The following is a 19,937-nucleotide window of genomic DNA, read 5'->3' as shown; positions in this document are numbered from 1 at the left end:
TTAGTGGTTAACAAATCCGACTAAGAACCATAAGGTTGCGGGTTCGATCCCTGGCCTTGATCAGTGGGTTAAGGATCTGGCGTTGCCATGAGCTGTGGTGTAGGTTGCAGATGCTACTCGGATCCCAAGTTGCTGTGGCTGTGGCTGTGGCTGGTGGCCAACAGCTCCGATTCGACCCCTAGCCTGGGAACCTCCATATGCCGTGGAAGCAGCCCTAGAAATGGCAAAAAATAAATAAAAATAAAAATAAAAATGGAACTGGATCATCCTGATAAGTGTTGTGGAAAGCCCTGGACTACTCTCAAGAGCATACTGTCAGGGCAGAGTTCGGGTGGACTCTTGTTTCAGAGGAGGGAGGAAGCAGAGACAGGGCAGGGGGAAAATAAAAACAGGAGCAGCGAGTTAGTTATGTCTCCACCCTTCTGAGTAAGGCAGTTAGCTAGCAAGTAGTTTTTTTTTGTTTTTTGTTTTCCCATATGTACACCTGTTGCATAGGGAAGTTCCTGGACCAGGGGTTGAAATGGAGCTGCAGCTGCCAGCCTATGCCACAGCCGCAGGAACAATGGCTGTGAGCTGCCTTGGCAACCTACACCACAGCTTGTGGCAATGCCAGATCCTTAACCCACTAAGTGGGGCCAGGGACTGAACCTCCATCCTCATGGATACCAGTCGGGGTCTTAACCCACTAAGCCACAACGGGAACTCCGAGCAAGTAGTTTTATTAGCAGCCCTCACTGATTAAGTCTTAGCATTCTGTGAAGCGGCGAGATATCAGTAAAATGCTTTGAGTGCCCAGGAAACAACTCAACAGCAAAATAATAACCAATGAAACTAATAACGTAAAATAAAAACACCATATGTGACAGAATTGAAGGGAAGAGACAGGAGCCACTGAGAGGTAGTGACTCAACTTTTCCATGTGACCCACAGCTTCCCGGAGCTCCCCCACCCCACATCTGCCATGAGCCCTTCCACCCAGCATGAGCCCTGGAACACCTGCTAGGGAGAGACCTCACTTTGGCTCTTGCCCAGAATACAGCCACGTCCCCAGTGAACCCTCTGGAACAGATGCAGAGGGAGACTAGAAGTGAGTGGTCAGGATATACTTTCCGGCATCTCTTCCACCTTGAGAAAGGGATTTGAACCATCAGAATAATACATCAGTTGACACACCTCTGACGATAATAACAAAAGATGCACTGACCTATAAAAAGTCATTTAATATATATTCCAGGATGGCCAATACAAGCTGGTTAGGTAATTAGCCCTTGAAGAGTTCTTTTACAATCATATAAAAATGTTTTGCCTTGTTAAAAAAAAGAAATCTAGTCTAACAAAAACACATCCACCAATGGGCTTGGGTTTTTTTTTTCTTTCTTTTTTTTCCCATTTTCAGATTGGCAAGGTAATTAAAAATACACACATACACATCTCCAAGCACATCACTGTCTGCTAGCTAATCAGTTTTGGCAAGACACTGCTCAGAGGTATACCACTGCTGGTTTCTGACATTAAGTTAGCTTTAAGCTTACTGGCTATTCCTACAACTGGAGGCAGCTTGGAGCCCAGACCCTGGAAAGCATGTGCAGGATTTACTACCCGTTTGCCTGACACCTTTTCAATGGTGAGAGGTCTGGGCACAGACTTGCTAATCCAAGGGTGTCTTAATGCTTGAGCTGGGGTCAGGCGGGCAGAGGGGTCCCACTGAAGACACCTTTTCAGAAACTCTATAAATAAGTAGTCATCACACCCTTTCAGAGCTGTCACCCAGTCTTTGCTGCCTGGGGGGCCCCGCTTCTTACCCCTCCGAGAACGACCCCCGACAAGCACAACCCTCCCATCTGCCTGAGTGGTCACAGAACAGTAACGAGGTAGGCCCTTGGAGTTAATGAAGTACTTTGCACGTTTGGACTGCTCCAGGAGCTTTGGTGGAGGCATCCCTAGAAGCTCCATCATACAGGCCAGCTGGTCTCCTTCATCCTCTCCAGGGAAGAGAGGCTGCCCTGTTAAAAGTTCTGCCAAGATACAGCCAAAACTCCATATGTCAATGGGCGTGCTATAGCGGCTTCCCAGGATGATCTCAGGAGCTCTGTAGAACCGAGACTGGATATACGTGTAAAGCTTCTGGTACTCGAAACAGCTGGACCCAAAGTCAATGACCTTGGTCGCGCTGCGCCCGTGGTGTTTCAGGAGAATGTTTTCTGGCTTCAGGTCACAGTGAATGATCTTATTTTTGTGGAGAGCATCCAGGGACTGCAAGATGGACTGGGCAAACTTGCGTACGAGCTGGATACTGAAACCCTGGAACTTGTTTTTTTTAATGAGCTCATAGAGGTCTATGCTCAGCAATTCAAAGGCCATGCAAACGTGGTTCCGGAATGTGAAACTTTCCAGCATGTGAATGACGTTCATGCTGCCCGTTTTATCCTGCTTCTTAAGATGCTCCAAAATCCGGATCTCCTCGGCAGCTTGACGATGAAAGCGCTTTTCATTGCGCACCATCTTCAGGGCCACGTACTGGCGAAGTTTGTGGTCATAGACCCGGGCTACCTGCCCAAAGCTGCCCTTGCCAATGATTTTGAGCACCTCATATCGATAAGCTAGGTGGTCTCGAGGCACATGGATATAGGCCCCATCTGCATCATCGTACCCCCCGTTATTGGGACCACCGACCACGCCATGTCTTTTTTTTGCATTTGGACCCACAAAGTAAATTTCCGGGTAATTGACGATTTCCACCTTCTCATAAGCAGTCAGGTGGTGTTTATATTGCTTCAGCGCTTGTTCTGGAGTCAGGGGCACCACTTTGGATGTTTTCGATGAACTGCTGGATTTCACTGTATTCAAGCTATCCGAACTTTGACCCTGAGAAGCTGTAGGAGAACATTTTTCAGAGTCGTTGATGCCATTGGACTGAAAAGTACTGGATCTTCGGTTGCCAAATTCTTGAAATAGCTGTTCTACCTTCATCTCACCTCCATTCAGAAAGCGCTGGGTATGATCTCTTGTTAAATGCTCAGTAGGGATCTACGGCAAAGAGAAACGAATCTATGTTTAAGTCATTAAAAGCAATGGAAGGATGAAAGAACCCTCCCCCGACTGAACAAAACAAAACATGTCCAGGTGTGTAGTTAAAAGACCCAAAAGTAAGAAAAGAAGTCTCTAGAAACTTGTGTTACCCTAATCCTCAGACTCCCCAACTGTTATGGCTATCCTAACCCTCTGTATATGCCTTGCTTTGTTTTTGGGTTTTGTTTTTGTTTTTTTGTCTTTTTGCCTTTTCTAAGGCCGCTCCTGCGGCATATGGAGGTTCCCAGGCTAGGGGTCTAATTGGAGCTGTAGCTGCCGGATCCACAGCATCGCCATATCTGAGCTGTGTCTTCGACCCACACTACAGCCCATGGCAACACCAGATCCTTAACCCACTGAGCGAGGCCAGGGATCGAACCTACAACCTCATGGTTCCTAGTCGGATTCATTCATTAACCACTGAGCCACGATGGGAACTCCTGCCTTGTTTTGTTTAAGACAAGATGGTCTTGTTACCATCCCCTAAACATGCTAGTTCCTTCTATTAGGTATGTCTTCCTCTTGAGACTCTTTTCACCCCAACCACTCAAATCCTACACTCTTTCAAAGCCCAAGTCTAGTCGTCTCTCTTCATTTGGAACTACTTTGGGCCCATACTAACTATGGCTCCATTCACATCCTAACTTTAGCTTTTCAAGTCTAGCACATAATCTGGCACTCACACACTCACACTCACACACACACACACACACACAAAACTGCCTTATAATGTTTACTAGTTGTTATTTCAAGCTTCTTCCCAAATTTTAAGGGCATATAGCAGGAGCAAAATAATGCATATAGAAGTATTCCATCAATGATAAAATACTGTTAAGGGACAGAGGCAGGATATCAACCCAGGTCTTCTGAAGGCCAGTCCAAAACAGAATTTGGCACTAGGTTCTCTGAGTCCTGTCCCTCTCCAGGAGGGCTGAATGCTAACCATGGCCTGGAATCAACCAAAGCCTCATTGTCTACTCCCAGGTCCCCAATAAAGTTATTGCATCTTTCTAGCTCAGTTCATTGAATCACAAACATTCTAATCCAGAGAGAACTCTTGAGATCACTGAGACTGATTCTTTAAGTGTCTGATGAATAACAGTGAAAATACAGGGCCCCCGGGGTGTTTCTTGTAAAACTCTCAAGACAAAGCACCGCCTCCCCTCTCTCTCTCTCTCTTGCTCACAGACACAGTCACACAACTACTCTCCCTCAATAAGAGCCTACGTGACGCAGGGATACTCCTCTTTTTACTTGACGCTACATCATCTTTTTCTGTAAATAGTAACCCATGGAAGAAAACTCTACTTATTAAATACCTCTGAAATGACATGAGAGCCTTTGAAATCAGATGCAGGAAAAGAGAAGCTAAAAGCCAAACACTAAAAAAACTACTAAGAAAAATATAAGAAGGTGCTAGAAGGAAAGATGAAAAAAATGCTAAATCTTTTGTTTAAAAAAAGAATTCTGAGATGCTTCAAAGAACAACAATTTTTCTTTTCTTTCTTTCTTTCTTTTTTTTTTTGCTTTTTAGGGCTGCAACCGCAACATATGGAGGGTCCCAGGCTAGGGATCGAATTGGAGCTATAGCTGCCGGCCTACACCACAGCTTACGGCAACACTGGATACTTAACCCACTGAGCAAGGCCAGGGATTGAACCCACAACCTCATGGTTCCTAGTTGGATTCCTTTCTACCACGCCATGATGGTAACTCCTGACTACCTTTCTTAATGGACCCTGAAGAACTGTACTTCCAACCTGACTGATTGAAAGCCTCTATGATCAGGGGTATGTAATTCCAGAGGAGCTCTGAGCTACAGTTACAATCTCTTAAAACAGGGGACAGATTAGGTGATGATTCAAAGTGGCCAAACATTTAAAAGATAGAATTTTATTTTATTTTTGTCTTTTGTTGTTGTTGTTGCTATTTCTTGGGCCGCTCCCGCGGTATATGGAGGTTCCCAGGCTAGGGGTTGAATCGGAGCTGTAGCCACCGGCCTATGCCAGAGCCACAGCAACTCGGGATCCAAGCCGCGTCTGCAACCTACACCACAGCTCACGGCAACGCCGGATCGTTAACCCACTGAGCAAGGGCAGGGACTGAACCCGCAACCTCATGGTTCCTAGTCGGATTCGTTAACCACTGCGCCACGACGGGAACTCCGAATTTTATTTTTTTTAATTTATTTTGGCTGTGCCCGAAGCACACAGAAGTTCCTGGGCCAGAGGCTGGACCCACACCACCGCAGTGACCTGGGCTGCTGCAGTGATGTCGCTGGATCCTTAACCCACTGTACCAGAAGGTAAATCCTAAAAAACAGAATTTTAATATAACCTAAGAAAACAACACCTGACCTATCATCTAAATAAAGAAGAATATAAAAGATTAAAATAACAAAAAAAACGAGGATAAAAAATATTTAAGCTTTGTCATACTTTAGACAGCCCTCATTTAGTTATAAAAGCAGGACATTAGTTCCTGCCTGCTCCTTTTAGGTCATTTAATCAATTTAAACATTTATAGAGTACTACAGTTACAAAAATGAGGTACTACACTATCTTACACGTAAGTAAAGCAGCCAGTACAAACGCACCCATACTTTGGCACTGGGTTTTTAAATAAAGAGGCAAGGGAGTTCGGGTTGTGGCTCAGGGGTAATGAACCTGACTAGTATTCACGAGGATGTGGGTTCAATCTCGGGTCCTGCACAGTGGGTTAAACATCTTGTTAAGGAGCTGCAGCATAGGTCACAGAAGCAGCTCAGATCTGGCATTGCTGTGGCTTTGGCATAGGCTGGCAGCTACAGCTCTGATTTGACCCCTAGCCTGGCAACCTCTATATGCTGCAGGAGGCCCTAAAAAGACATAAATAAATAAATAAATAGGCAAGATACAGACCAGGAGACATCTCTGATACCAAAATAGGCAACTATCAATATTCAAGAAAATAAAACAGGCCTCAGATAGAACCTAAATACCTTTTCAACTACCATTCATATGAACACTAATTGTTCACGACTGTAAAAGTGCTAAAAAAAAAAAAAAAGTGGCTTCAAGGCACTACAATCTATTAGGAGAATAAGAGTTGGCTGAACTAGGGAATTATAATTATTTGGTACTAGGTAGATTTAAATAACAAAATCAAACATTTGCATGCATCTCAGCCAGTTTTCCCTTCAAGTTTTTACTACCTAACGTAAATGCATCTAAACATTGACTACTAAACTCTTGGGGACACAGTCAAATGGCCTAGATTGGGGTCCTAGTTACACTGATCAAAAGGTGTAGGACAGGCTTAACCTTTAGCCCAGTTTCTTAACCTCGGTTTCTTTTATCTGTAAAATGTGGATAATGATATCTCCTTGCAAGATGTTTTGTGAATCAAATTATAACTAAGAATATAGGAGTTCCCATTGTGGTGCAGCGGAAACGAATCCGACTAGGAACCATGAGGTTGCGGGTTCGATCCCTGGCCTTGCTCAATGGGTTAAGGATCCGGCACTGCCATGAGCTGTGGTGTAGGTCACAGACGTGGGCTCGGATCTGGCGATGCTGTGGCTCTGGCGTAGGCTGGCAGCCTCAGCTCCGATTAGACTCCTAGCCTGGGAACCTTCATATGCCGTGGGTGTGGCCCTAAAAAAGCAACAAACAAACAAACAAAAAAACACTATATGCGAAAGAACTTTACAAACTAGGAAGCATGTTAAAAATACTGAGAACAATTAGGCAAAATTCAACATATTAATACTAAATATATTAAGGCTTAAACTCCTATACACCTCCCTTCCCCTTCTTAGCTCATCTCTTCTGTCTCTGTTGGCACCTTCCTCCATAGCTGCAGACTCGTCCTCCACTAGATGTGTGGCATTAAATATGCTTCTGTTCCACGAAGGCTCCCACCACTCACCTTCCCTTAGGTTGCATGGGAACACCTCCCCCACTTTCTCCCCCACCTAAAAAAACCTGCTTCCAACTTGCTATACAATTTAATGTGTTACCTCTCCAGAGAGATTTGAACTTGAACAGAAGATCAATGCCTTAACCCCAGGGAATGACTCTCTAGGAACTGCAGTCATCAATGACAAGCTGGTAGGAAAGGTATTTGTGGTCCAGGGTCCATCCCTGGGATATCTCACCTACTCTGCCTACATGTAGGGCTGCGCTGGCTCTGGAGGTCTTCGTCTCTGTTTGTGATAAAGAGAGGGTCTCAGGTACAGAACACTAATAACAACAGATGTAGTAACAGACACGGAATTTCCATAGACTATTACAATAAGATTAAGGATGTCATGTGGATTTCCTGACTCATGGTTTTTCCTTCAAGTGAGCCTAAATCTCTCTCTCTCTCTCCAAATTAAGTCTTTTGGTGTGTGTGTCTTTTAGGGCTGCACCCGCGGCACACAAAGGTTCCCAGGCTAAGGGTCAAATGGCAGCTACAGGGGCCAGCCACAGCCATAGCCAGAGCAACAGAAGATCTGAGATCTGAGCCGAGTCTGTGACCTATACCGCAGCTCTTGGCAACGCCAGATTGTAACCCACTGAGCGAGGTCAGAGATCAAACTCGCATCCTCATGGATTCTAATTGGGTTCTTAACCTGCTGAGCTGCAATGGGAACTCCCTAAGTCTTATTTTGACCTCTAGATCTATACAGGAGTATGCAAATTTTATGCCAAAGCCAGCTAGATACCTCAGAGGGGCTGTCTTGCCCCCACCGTTTTTCTCTAGCTTGTTGCCCTTATCACATCCTCCCCTCACACAGCCTGTGTCAGGCTGCTACGCATGTTTTCATGTTTTCAACTCATGTTTTCATATCCTACTCATGTTTTCAACACAGGCTGTACTTTCTCTCTGCAAGTGTGGCTCCCAGAACAGAACACAGCACTCTGGGTCTGGTCCACTATGGATTGTCCAGGTTTCAATCTCCAACGAATTGGCAGAATTCCAGTAAGGAATTTTTCTACACAGGGAGGGGTTCTCGCCTTATCTTTCTTTCCTTTCCTGTAAATAACTCAAATACTGGCCTGAATCAAATATGTATCAAGTCGACTTGCTATAAATAAGATCTTCCTTCTATTGTTCTAGGAGAATCTACAATTTTCATGTATGTTAAAGGCAAATAGTTAGAAAACACTGTGTTTCTAGTCTAGGGTTATAATCACAATAACTGAGCAATGTCTACATCGACTTCAAACATTTTAACTATGTAATTATGTCCACAGAGACAGATAAAGCCAGATTAATCCTGTTTTCTTTAAGAATGTTTCCCATGCGCTGTTAATTTGGAGAGCTCTTGATGTTTTGAACAGAATCTTCAACTGTGTTCATCAAGCCTTACCAGAGCTTGTTGAGAGATTCCAAAAAGGAATCTCCTTCTCATCCAGATATAAACCACCACCCACTCTCTCATTCTTGCCCCTAAATCTCTGGAACACAAAGCCAACCCGCTAAAAGCCTCAGGGCAGATGGTTTATAGGTTACAATGAGAATGTAAGGGTATCTTGCATAAACAATGAAGCTAAAGGACTTTGTGAAATGAGCAACAGGGTCCTGGGATGGCGTCATAGCATAATGAACTAGAAGTGTCACTAAGAGCTCAAAAACTCTTTTTTTCAGCAAAGTTTGCAAACACACCACTGGGTTAGAATCTAAAATCCTATGTTTCCCAAACTGTGTTATTCTGAATACCATACAGTGAAAAACTCAGTTTGATCTTGAAATATACAATTTAGTTTGTATATTAAAGAAGAAGGTGACACCGGCCAACTCTAAACTAAAGTTAAAATGGACCTGAAGTCACCTGACAACCAGTAGCAAAAGTTTCCTATAGAGACATGCTAATTGTCAGCAAGTAACCAAGAAACCTGATAGTCAACACAAGAAGTACGTATGTGCTTCTGGAACTCTTAGAGGTTTTTACATTTTAAAGAAATAAGCTTGCAGAAAATGAAAAGGAAACTTACTGTACTTTGGAAGGGAGATTAAAAATAGAGTAACCAGCATTCCGAATATATTTAGCCCATGTTTTGTAATATTATTAGCCTTGAAAGTAGTGAAAAGGTTGATTTTAATAGCAAAATTGACAAAAAAGTTGGAAGGAAATATGAAAAATGAAAGCAGTTTTCTAAAATATAATTTTAGGTATATGAAGGAGAAATATTGATAAATTAGTCTACTCAACTATTCCATTTGTTCATCAGATGATAATGCAGCAAATTTTAAAGTCACAGGACAGCTTTTCCCTGCCATGGAAGCCACCCAAACCCTGCTCTCCTTATAACTCTAGGCAGGCTGAGGGAATGAGAATTAAATTTTTTTTTTTATTATCTTGAGTAAAATGGTGTCAAAAGCTAAATGTCTGCAAGCTTCAAAATGATTAAATGGATCAAAACCAAACTGAACTGTTCAAGCCTTATTTATGATCTATAAAATGTTCTCCTAAGTGTACTTTTAAGTGAGGGCTTGGGAAAAAAGATCTGCAGATCTCTAAGTTCAGGGGTATTTTTTGTTCCTTGCTTTTGTTAAAATGAACCATCGTAATATAATGTATATATCACTATTAAAAAACGCAACATCAGAGTTCCCGTAGTGGCTCAGCAGTAACAAATCCCACTAGCATCCATGAGGTTGCAGGTTTGATCCCTGGTCTCGCTCAGTGGGTTAAGGATCCGGGGCTGCCGTGAGCTGTGGTGTAGGTCAAAGATGTGGCTCGGATCTGGTGTCCCTGTGGCTGTGGTATAGGCCAGTGGCTACAGCCCCGATTTGACCCCTAGTCTGGGAACTTCTATATGCTGCACATGTGTGCGGCCCTAGAAAAAAAAGGAAAAAAATTGTCTAGATAAAGGTAGCATTCCTCCCCCCACCAATGCCATATATTTCCCCCAGTGATTGAAAGGAAGAGGTTGGGTTCCAAATCAAAATCATTCTAAAAAGCTAAACTTGGGCCACAGAAATTATTTCAGAGCCAAGAGAAACCAAATAGAAATGAGAAAGTCTGGGTTACCAGTGAGATGTAACTGTACTTTGAGCATTTAAAGTGGTACTTCCTCTTTTCCAGGGCCATTAGAGCACAAAGAATGACTTCATTTACTTACATTCAGTCTTCTGGGTAGAGGCGGTTCAGAAGGATTGCAGAGTGCATTTGAACAGGGTGGGCATTTGGTTTCATCTATCATCATGAAGGTATCATAGACACCATCCCCCAATCTAGTTGAAAGGATTACGGATAAAATCTGTCAGTAACTGAACGACATAAATGTGTATTTCCAAACACCCAGTATTTCACTGTTTCATATCTGCTACAAAGAATAATGAACATAAACAAGTGTCCACACTGTGTTTTGGCACTGAGCACAAACCACTGGGGTATTTGGCAGAGGAAGAGAGGAAACTCAACTTTTCTTCCTTTGTTTTGTTCTTATAGAAAGGACGGCATTTCCAGCTTTGTATTTTGAAATAATGAAAATAAGTCTTACCTTCTGAATGTTGTTAACACCAGGGACTATCAGAAGGATCTCATTTAACTTATGACTTAAAAGCGAAGGTTAGTTTATATCTGAAACCTAAAGCTAACCATAACAAACAAACAAGGCAGAGAACTGCATTTTCCAAGTCAGAGACGTGGATTCTAATCTCAGCTCCAGCACCGGCTACACTACCCTCCTCTCTGAACCCGTTTCCACATGTTGTAAAGGGAAGAATAGCTCCAGTCCACTTACTCTGGGTCTTACAAGCAAGAAATAAAAGGTCTTCTTAGAGCTGTCTTATTTTTATTTATCCATTCATCTACCTACTTAACATCTATCTAACTTGTAGAAAAAGACAGTGAATTCTACAGCAAATACTAAAGGGATTCTATTACAAAATGTACTAATTTCACGTCTTTACCCACTTAATTTTGTGTGGCTGGTGGAAGCTAAATGCCAAATGATCAAGGATCATTTCTCTGTTCTTTAACACAGTGTCTCCACCACTATAAGGGAACACAAAAGATGGAGAGGATTTATTTAATCCCCAAGATGGCCCTGAATAATGTATTTCATTTGTCACCAAGAACGTGCATTTCCCAGTAACACATATCAGCATTTCATTGTATCGTTTTTACATGATATAAATACAATGATAATGACCTAGCTGCAAGCGAAGAATTTTTTTAAATCTTTGAAACGATGCTGGAATATTTTAGTTTCTTTTAAAAACTGTTCTCTAAAGTTAGTTCTAGTGTTTTCTTAATCGATGTGTTATAGGAATACCAAGAGAAAAAAAAAAACCACCCCAAAACAAAAACCAAACAAACAAAATATCTACTACAAATATTTTTGGAATGTTCTCTTTTGAAAAACCATGCTCACATTCTGATAGAATTATTTGTCTTTAACGAGAAATGCTTCATTGACAAGAACGAAAAATTCTAGATGTGACTCTCTGCCAACAGCACGAACAAAACAAAATGGTACAGGCGAACACATTTAAAGAAAAAGACTGAAGGTCTACAAGATTTCCTATAAATAGCCAAAGGAAATTACCCACAGGAAGTCTCCATGCAAATGAAGTGTGTGTGTGTGTGTGGGGGGGGGGGTTCCTACTCTCCATTGTGGTGTAAAAACACAAGGCAAGGTGGCGAATCTCTCAAAATAGGATCCGCAGAAAGCCCTCCTCGGCTGAGCCTCTCACCTGCACATCCGGAGTCAGACCGCACCCCTCGCGGCAAAGCCCATAGAGTTCAGCCCTTGGTAATCTGCTCTATGCAACAGGACTTTGAAAAGTATTGCTCCCTGTCTCCTCCACTTTGCTAAAATGCCTCATAAAAAGTCCTAGCTTCTTAAGAGTTCCTTACCATATACCCCCAATCTAGGCTTCAGGGATAGTCCGGAGAAGGTGGGGATTCTCCTTTCCCTAACTCCGCTCTAGCCCCCTCCCACGCTGGGCTGGGGGGAGGGGAGCTGATGGAGAGGAAGAGGGTGGGCTGATCCCTAGGAGAAGGTCAGACCCCTTCGCCTCATCCCTCGAGTGGGGGTCTCGCTCAATCTCCAGCCCAGCTCTTCCCCACCCCCCGATCTCGTCTGCCAGAGCCGGCTGCTCACTGGGGCGCCCCAGCCCGTTACCCCGCGGCGCCGTTACCTCCGCTGCTGGGGCGGGAGTCCAGCTCCCGGCTGCCCCGCATCCTTTCGCCCGGGCCCGCGAGCGGTGCCTCCCATCCGTCAGCTCGGGACCCCCGGGGGGGAGGGGCGGCGGTTGAAGGATCCAGCAGGCAGTCCACCTGCACTAGGGCGGCTGCCTCCCGGAACGCGACGCTTCCCCAGGAACTCGCGTCCAGACACTGCAGCTCCACGCGCCTTTGCTCAGGACTGGCCCCGGACGGGAACAGCAAGACAAGCAGCAGGGCGGGAGGGGGAGCGGAGTGGTCGCCTAGCAACCGCGGCACGCCCCGGGAAACGCCTCTGCGCAACTACGCGTTGACGCACAAGGGCGGGGCTGAAGCCTCTCCCGAACATGAGGTGAGCTTGTACGATGCTGCAGCCGGCTCCTGGAGGCCGGAGGTGCAGATTCTGCTGTCCGGGCAGCGGAGGTTCTTTGGCCGCAGGTTGAGGCCGGGGGGCTCCGGCGCGGGAGGGAGACAGGCCCTAAGGCGGGTTTGTGAAAGAGCAGTTAGTCCCGGATTTCTGCTACAGAAGTGCGGTCCGCCCCTCACGGTCAACTGTCCCTTAGCAGGTTGCAGCCAGGCGTTCTAAAACCTGCCTTGAATATGATTAAATAAATAACTTTTCAGACTTGCTCACCGAGGAGTTGTCCCTCCGGAGAATAATGAGATAACGAAGGAGAGCAATAATAACCCATTTTGTGACACTACCTGCGCTACTAACATTTTAATTTAACCTCAGAAATCATACCAGATGGCATCCCTCCTTTATAGATTTAAATTAACTAGGATCCGGAATTTAAGCTGAGGTTTGTCTGACTTCCTTTTAATGGGATCCCACGCATGGTAGGGCTCTAAGAGCCATTTTACGGATGAGAAAACCGAGGCCAGAGAAGCCGTGCTTCCTCGGGATCATCTAGTTGGCGAAGCCTGAGCCAGCTGTCTCCAAATTCCCAGGCTCCCTTCTGCTGCACCAGGTCCCCTGGAAATCTCTTCCTTTTTCCTTGGAATGGGTGGGAGTTTTCCCTCTTCATTTTCTGAAAAGTTAAGGTACCTCGGCAGCACCAATGTTAAGCGGATTTCCATATCTGAAATGAAAGAGAAAGAGGTTAAAATAAAAGAATACCAGTGTTGTTTTCTTGAGTGTGACATCCAGTCGGATTTTCTACATTTACAAAGCACGAGGCAGGCCTCCTGACCAAGAGAACGAAATGTTCTTAAAATGCTGAACATGGGCGCCACCTGGTGGGGATTGGGGACTTACTGTCCCAACTCGGCAAAGCATTGTCCATAAATCTGAAAATTTCCATCCAAGGCTCATTTCCGTGTGACTAAAAGTCATACTCCCTGTTCTCATACCTTCAAGTAAAAATGTCCTTAAAATCCAAAGGCTCTTCGCTTTATAAATTAAGAATGTTTCGGTTTTGGGAAACTTTATTCTTTGTGATCCGTGTTTCTTTACCCTAAGATATAACTACAAATTCAAACGTTTTCTTCCCCGATATCTAATTTTTTTTCTAATCTTATCAATAAGCTCTTTTTAAAACCTCACCCAGCCCTTCCCCCACGCTTGCCCAACTAGAGCAATCCTGCTTTCATATGGATTTGTATTTGGACTCCTGTGCAAGCTTTTGTTTGAAGGAAGAGTTCCTTGGCAACAAAAGGTTGAGGGCCTTTCCAGCTCTAAGATTGCAAAATTCTATTAAATAATCATTGTTCTTAGTACTTATGTGGACACCTCAGACCATTTTACTGCCCTAAACATTCAAATGGGACTTGCCCCCACAAGTTTCCTTACTTCATTCTGAATCACTGTTTTTCCTCCAGGTCTGTCTTAAGACATATCTACATAAGCCAACTTGAAGCATTCCTTCCTGCTCCCCTTCCTGCCCCTGAGGTGGGAAAACACAGAGCCTTTCTTTGTCTTTAGCCTACTGGTCCCAAGGTCAAGGGATCAAGGATTACTTGAGTGAGGGTGCTGGAGCTTCATGAATCTCTGACCTTAGTGACCCAAGTACTTTCCAGTATTTCTTCAGAGAGCCCCTGTTTCATAGCAGTGAGGATGGATCAAAGCCCAATGAGGGATCTAGCAGGAGCCTCCTATACCCCCACTGAACTGCTACCCTCTATGCTCTCCAGCTTCTAAGCAGCTTCTACATCATTTATGCTCTTTTTTTGGGGAGGGGGTAAAGGAGAAAAAGGTAACTTTATTGCTTTGCCAGGCAAAGGGGGCTACAGAAGGCTACCGCCTGGTTAAAGACTGTGACTATGCTCTTTCCAACACCCTTATCAAAGAACTGAGTTCGACTCTTGGTGTTGAGCCAAAAGTCAAAAGAGCGAGAGAAGAAAGGATTAATTCCTCACAGCAAGTAAGCAGAACACTGCCGATCTTTACCAAAGCAGTATCTCCCAGAAGAGTCAGACTGGAAAAGTTTAAAGCTAAGGGTATATGCGTATTCATGAAAGGGCTTGGGGGCTTGACAGAGTTCAAGTTTTAGTTGGTTTAAGTCAGGAGGGTCATCAGATGTCAACATCATCATCCCTTAGGCTCCAGTTGATGGTAGTTGAGGGCACCAGTCTTTGCCATTGAAACAGAGCCGGGAGTCTGTGACTTCTCTTGCCTGATCAGAGACAATGTTTCTACATTCTTTTCTTCCCTTGAGATAATTAATTACTGAGACTCATTCAAGGGCAAGCACTGTAGCCAGGTTTAGATCACAAAATGTCCTAGGTCAAAAATGACTTTCCTTTCTGTCAAAAAAGCCATGTCTAGTTCTCTTTCTCTGGGGACTCCCAACCCTATCTGCTTACACTCCCAAGTCCCACTCAAGAGTAGTTCACAATCTTTATTGTCTCGCTCAATGTAGCTAAAGCCAGATTTACCTATCATGGATTAGCCAAATACCATATAAGGTACCTGCCTGCTTCTTGAAGCCAGTACTAATACATCTGCAAAATAAGGACCCTCTAACAAATGAACCAAAAAGTGTTTTTTTTTTTGTCTTTTGTCTTTGTTGTTGTTGTTGCTATTTCTTGGGCCGCTCCTGCGGCATATGGAGGTTTCCAGGCTAGGGGTTGAATCGGAGCTGTAGCCACCAGCCTATGCCAGAGACACAGCAACGCGGGATCCGAGCCGCGTCTGCAACCTACACCACAGCTCACGGCAATGCCGGATCGTTAACCCACTGAGCAAGGGCAGGGACCGAACCTGCAACCTCATGGTTCCTAGTCGGATTCGTTAACCCCTGCGCCACGACGGGAACTCCCAAAAAGTGTTTTTTGAAGACTATTCCAGGGTCTTTAAAAATCATCAAAAAAAAAAAAAGAAAGAGACATTTGTTACTGAGCTTTGGCCTCCTTTTACTGAGAAGCTACAGACATTTACAACAATTAATAAATGTTTGGTGCCACACTGAGATATTTTATATAAAATGCACATTTTTAGAAGTTATTATTGGCATTTATATTTGCCAATCTACAGAATGCTAACGTGAATGACAGTTCTTAGTTGCTTACTTCATGATCTTCACCGGAAAGGAAGGTTTTAAGGGTTTTGTGTTCTAACTTAAATATGTTAATTTAAGGAGTTCCCGTTGTGTCTCAGTGGTTAATGAATCCGACTGGGAACCATGAGGTTGCGGGTTTGATCCCTGGCCTTGCTCAGTGGTGTTGCCATGAGCCATGGTGTAGGTTGCAGACGTGGCTCAGTTCCTGAGTTGCTGCGGCTGTGCCTTAGGCAGGCAGCTGTAGCTCCAATTCAACCCTTAGCCTGGGAACCTCCATATGCCATGGGTGCGGCCCTAAAGACAAAAGACTACATAAATAAATAAATTAGGCTACTAGAAATAATAAAGGAAACATTTTCGTATATAGTTGCAAAGTAGGATTGTGTTTTCAGTAAAAGAAGTTGTGAGGAATGGAACTGAATTTTGTTAGGGGAAAAGAAAGTCTTCTTTTCCTAGAGCTGGTTGTTTCTGGATGGGAACTAAATAAGGAAAAGCTAATATGGATACAGAAAAGTTATACAAGCTTTGTGGAAAAGGAACCCCGAGAAAAGAGTTTTGTACATGATCAGGGCTAGCTAAGCTTAGGGTAAATTTATTTTTTTTTTAATTTTTAAATTTTTTTTTTTCCTGCTTTTTAGGCTGCACCCGAGGCATATGGAAGTTCCCTGGTTAGGGGTCAGATTGGAGCTGCAGCTACTAACCTACACCACAGCCACAGCAATTCCTGATCCAGACACATCTGTGACCTACAGTGCAGCTTGCAGCAATGCTGGATTTTTTTTTTTTTTTTTTGTCTTTTTGCCTTTTCTAGAGCCGCTGCCGAGGCATATGGAGGTTCCCAGGCTAGGGGTGTAATCGGAGCTGTAGCCACTGGCCTACGCCAGAACCACAGCAATGCGGGATCCAAGCTGTGTCTGCAACCTACACCACAGGTCTCAGCAATGCCAGATCCTTAGCCCACTGAGCAAAGCCAGGGATCAAACCTGCAACCTCACAGACACTATATTGAGTCCTTAACCTGCTGAGCTACAATGGGAACTCCTGGATTTATTTTTATTTACTAATTTCTTTTTTTTTTTTGTCTTTTTGCCTTTTTCTAGGGCTGCTCCCATGGCATATGGAGGTTCCCAGGCTAGGGGTCTAATCAGAGCTGTAGCCACTGGCCTACACCACAGCCACAGCAATGCCAGAACCTTAACCCAATGAGCAAGGCCAGGGATCGAAACTGTTGTCCTCATGGATACTAGTTGGATTCATTAACCACTGCACCACAACAGGAACTCCTATTTACTAATTTTTTTGCAGCAAATTTTTCACCCAGTAAAATGCACAGTTCTTAAACGTATATTTTGATGAGTTAACAAATGTGTACGCCTGTGAAACACACACCCCAATCAAGACACGGACTACTTCTATAACCCCAGAAAGTCCCCTCCTGCCCCTTTCCAGTTAATTATCTCATGCAGGGAAAAGCACCGTAGGTTAGTGTTGCTTATTTGTGAGCTTCATAAAAGTGAAATTATGCAGTATGTACTCCTTAGTGTCTGGCTTTTCTCTTAACAAGTTGCTTTTGAAATTTGCCCTTATGGGTGCATATCTAAGTAATTTATTCTTTTCTATCAAGGTCTAGGAATGCAGTGAGTGGATTTACCACTGTCAATGAACATTTGGGTTTTTTCCACTTTGGAGCTATTATGAATAAAGTTCCTAGAAACACTGTACAGATCTTTTTGTGAGCATGTGTTTTATTTCTCTTATATTAGTTTCACAGGGCTTGTGTCAGTTTCTCTTGTGTTAGTTTGTGGCATCCTTAACCTACTGAGCAAGGCCAGGGATAAACTGCATCCTCATATATACTAGTCGGGTTCGAGTCCACTGAACCACAACGGGAACTCCCAAAGCTGTAGCTTTCTGAGCTGTAAAAGATTGCACTTCTGAGCAGCTATACAAATCTTTTTTTTTTTTTTTTGTCTTTTTGCCTTTTCTGGGGCTGCTCCCGTGGCATATGGAGGTTCCTAGGCTAGGGGTCGAATTGGAGCCATGGCCGCTGGCCTACACCAGAGCCACAGCAATGTGGGATCCAAGCCGAGTCTGTGACCTACACCCCAGCTCACAGCAACACCGGATCCTTAACCCACTGAGAAAGGCCAGGGATTGAACCCACAACCTCATGGTTCCTAGTTGGATTCATTAACCACTGAACCACAACGGGAACTCCCAGCTATACAAATCTTGTTTTGCCCAATCACCAGTGTCTGAGGGTTTCTACCGACTCACCTGGGATCCTCAAACTCATAACCCTGTTAGCTTTGGGGATATGAGTTTGAGGGAGGCAATGAAGAGGAGAGTTTTAAAAACCCAGCTGAATACCTAGTCTGAGCGGCCCCAAGAAAAGGGAAAGGACAGATGGGCATCATATTCACAAAGAAAGACTTCACCTTGCTGAAGTAGGGGGCAGCTGGGGGCTCCCAAGGGCATGAGGGGCAGGCTAGCTGGGAAGTGGTTGTGGCTCTTCTCGGACTGGGTGCCTTGGTCTTGGCTGGCACCCACCTAGTGCAGAAGACCTGGCCACACAGCAGAGCTGAGCTGGGCATGGTAGAGCTCCGCCTTCTTCAGCTCTGCCTGTGGTTTTATTTTGCAAGTGCAAGCGCCTGATGTGTGTATCTTTGCTTCCTGTGTCCCCCTTTAATATTGTGAGTTCAATGGCTTAGGCTTTTAAGCTTTCAGTGTTTACACTGTAAGCAAAAGAGCCAGTGGAGGATGATTTCCTGGGAGAGCAGCTGGACTGCACAGAGCTATGGCTTCTGTCACAGTGACATGGACCCATGGGCTATCTGTGGAGGCACCGGGGGTGAGAAATGCTTGTGTTCCTGTATTAGCTATCCAGGGCCACATAACAAACCATCCCCAGGCTTAATAGCTTAAAACAATAACTATTTACCATCTCATGATTTCTGTGGCTTAGGAACTGAGATGGGGCATAGTGGAATGACTAGTCTCTGCTCCTTGATGGCTGAGGCCTCAGTTGGAAGACTTGAAAATATGTGGGGTGGGATGACTTGCCCAGGGCAGGAGGCTATGTTTCCAAGGTGGCTCAATCTCATGGCTGGGGAGGTGATGCCAGGAGGTGGGTTCCTTTCCACATGGACTTTTTTACAGGCTTCCTGAGTGTCCTTTCAAGGTGATGGATGAGTGGTTCCCCCAGAGCAAGATATCTGAGAGACCAAGGTAGAAGTGACAGGGTTTTTTATGACAGCCTCAAGAGTCAAGTCACACACTGTCATTTTGACCATATACTAATGGTTACAGGAATCAGCCCTGGTCTTATGTGGGAGGGGACCACATAAAGACATGACGACCATGGAGAACCCTCTCCGAGTCTGCCTGCCATGATCTACTGTCTTGCATGTGGCTCTTGCATGCAGAACATATGAACTCCTTCCCCAAGTCCCCTCACATTTCATTCCTTTATCAGTTCAAAATTAGGGTTTCAGAAAGGATGAGCCATTGGCCCAAGATCACACTGCTAGAGAGAAGTCAAGCCATAATTTGATCTTGTGATGTATCATGAATTTTTTTTATAAGCACTGTGAATTTCTTTAATTACTTTGGAGACAAAACCTCCAAAATAATGTCTGAACACAAAACATTCATTAAAGGGTCCAGGAGTTTCTGTTGTGGCACAGTGGGTTAAGGATCAGAACGCAGCAGCTTGGGTCCCTGTTTAGATGCAGTTTTGATCCCCCCTGGCTGGCACCGTGGGTTAAAGGATCCTGCATTGCAGCAGCTGGGGCTCAGATTCAATCTCTGGCCAAGAGACTTCCATTCGCTGCCAGTCAAAAAATATTTTAAATAACACATTTGAAGATTATCTGTATAGTACCTGGAACGAGAGTGGATTCCCCGTTATTGTCATTATCACCCCAAGTAAATTAAAGAACAGGAGGAGAAAATCTTGGAGAGAATCCTAGCTGAGGCCCTTAGTGGGCAATTAAATGTAAAGATCTTGATAAACAAGAGTCCTTAAGAAAAGCATTCAGGAGGATTGCAAGTCGAATAAAACACAAGAGTTCAATTAATTTTGTGGAAATGAACTAACCTGAATGGAATGGGAGCTAACAGAGCTCCTACTCAACACTCCGTAACGCTGACCAAGTAGAAACCAACAGCACCGCGTGGGCACCGAATGTCCTCACCTACCCGCCAGCAAGAGGCGCTCGCGC

The 19,937-nt window shown here is 44.4% G+C and overlaps 1 protein-coding gene across 3 annotated transcripts; it reads right to left on the bottom strand.

Moving 5' to 3' along the window:
* Positions 1–1,200: 1,200 nt before the first annotated feature.
* Positions 1,201–12,507, bottom strand: DYRK3 (dual specificity tyrosine phosphorylation regulated kinase 3). 3 transcript variants are annotated; one of them, XM_047753004.1, is made up of 3 exons: positions 12,190–12,507; positions 10,164–10,275; positions 1,201–3,027 (listed from the first exon to the last, which is right to left on the bottom strand). In XM_047753004.1, exons 1-3 carry the CDS (start codon positions 12,264–12,266, stop codon positions 1,453–1,455), a joined length of 1,764 nt encoding a protein of 587 aa, XP_047608960.1. In that variant the 5' UTR covers positions 12,267–12,507; the 3' UTR covers positions 1,201–1,452. The 3 variants fall into 3 exon arrangements, with proteins under 3 accessions (XP_047608960.1, XP_047608962.1, XP_047608961.1); XM_047753006.1 differs by lacking the exon at positions 12,190–12,507 and adding an exon at positions 7,208–7,255 and having other exon boundaries at positions 10,164–10,186; XM_047753005.1 differs by lacking the exons at positions 10,164–10,275; positions 12,190–12,507 and adding an exon at positions 7,070–7,201.
* Positions 12,508–19,937: the final 7,430 nt, after the last annotated feature.

The sequence above is a fragment of the Phacochoerus africanus genome, chromosome 11 (assembly GCF_016906955.1).
Source record: "Phacochoerus africanus isolate WHEZ1 chromosome 11, ROS_Pafr_v1, whole genome shotgun sequence".
Classification (NCBI taxonomy): domain Eukaryota; kingdom Metazoa; phylum Chordata; class Mammalia; order Artiodactyla; family Suidae; genus Phacochoerus; species Phacochoerus africanus.
This window is presented reverse-complemented; position numbering and strand designations above follow the sequence as displayed.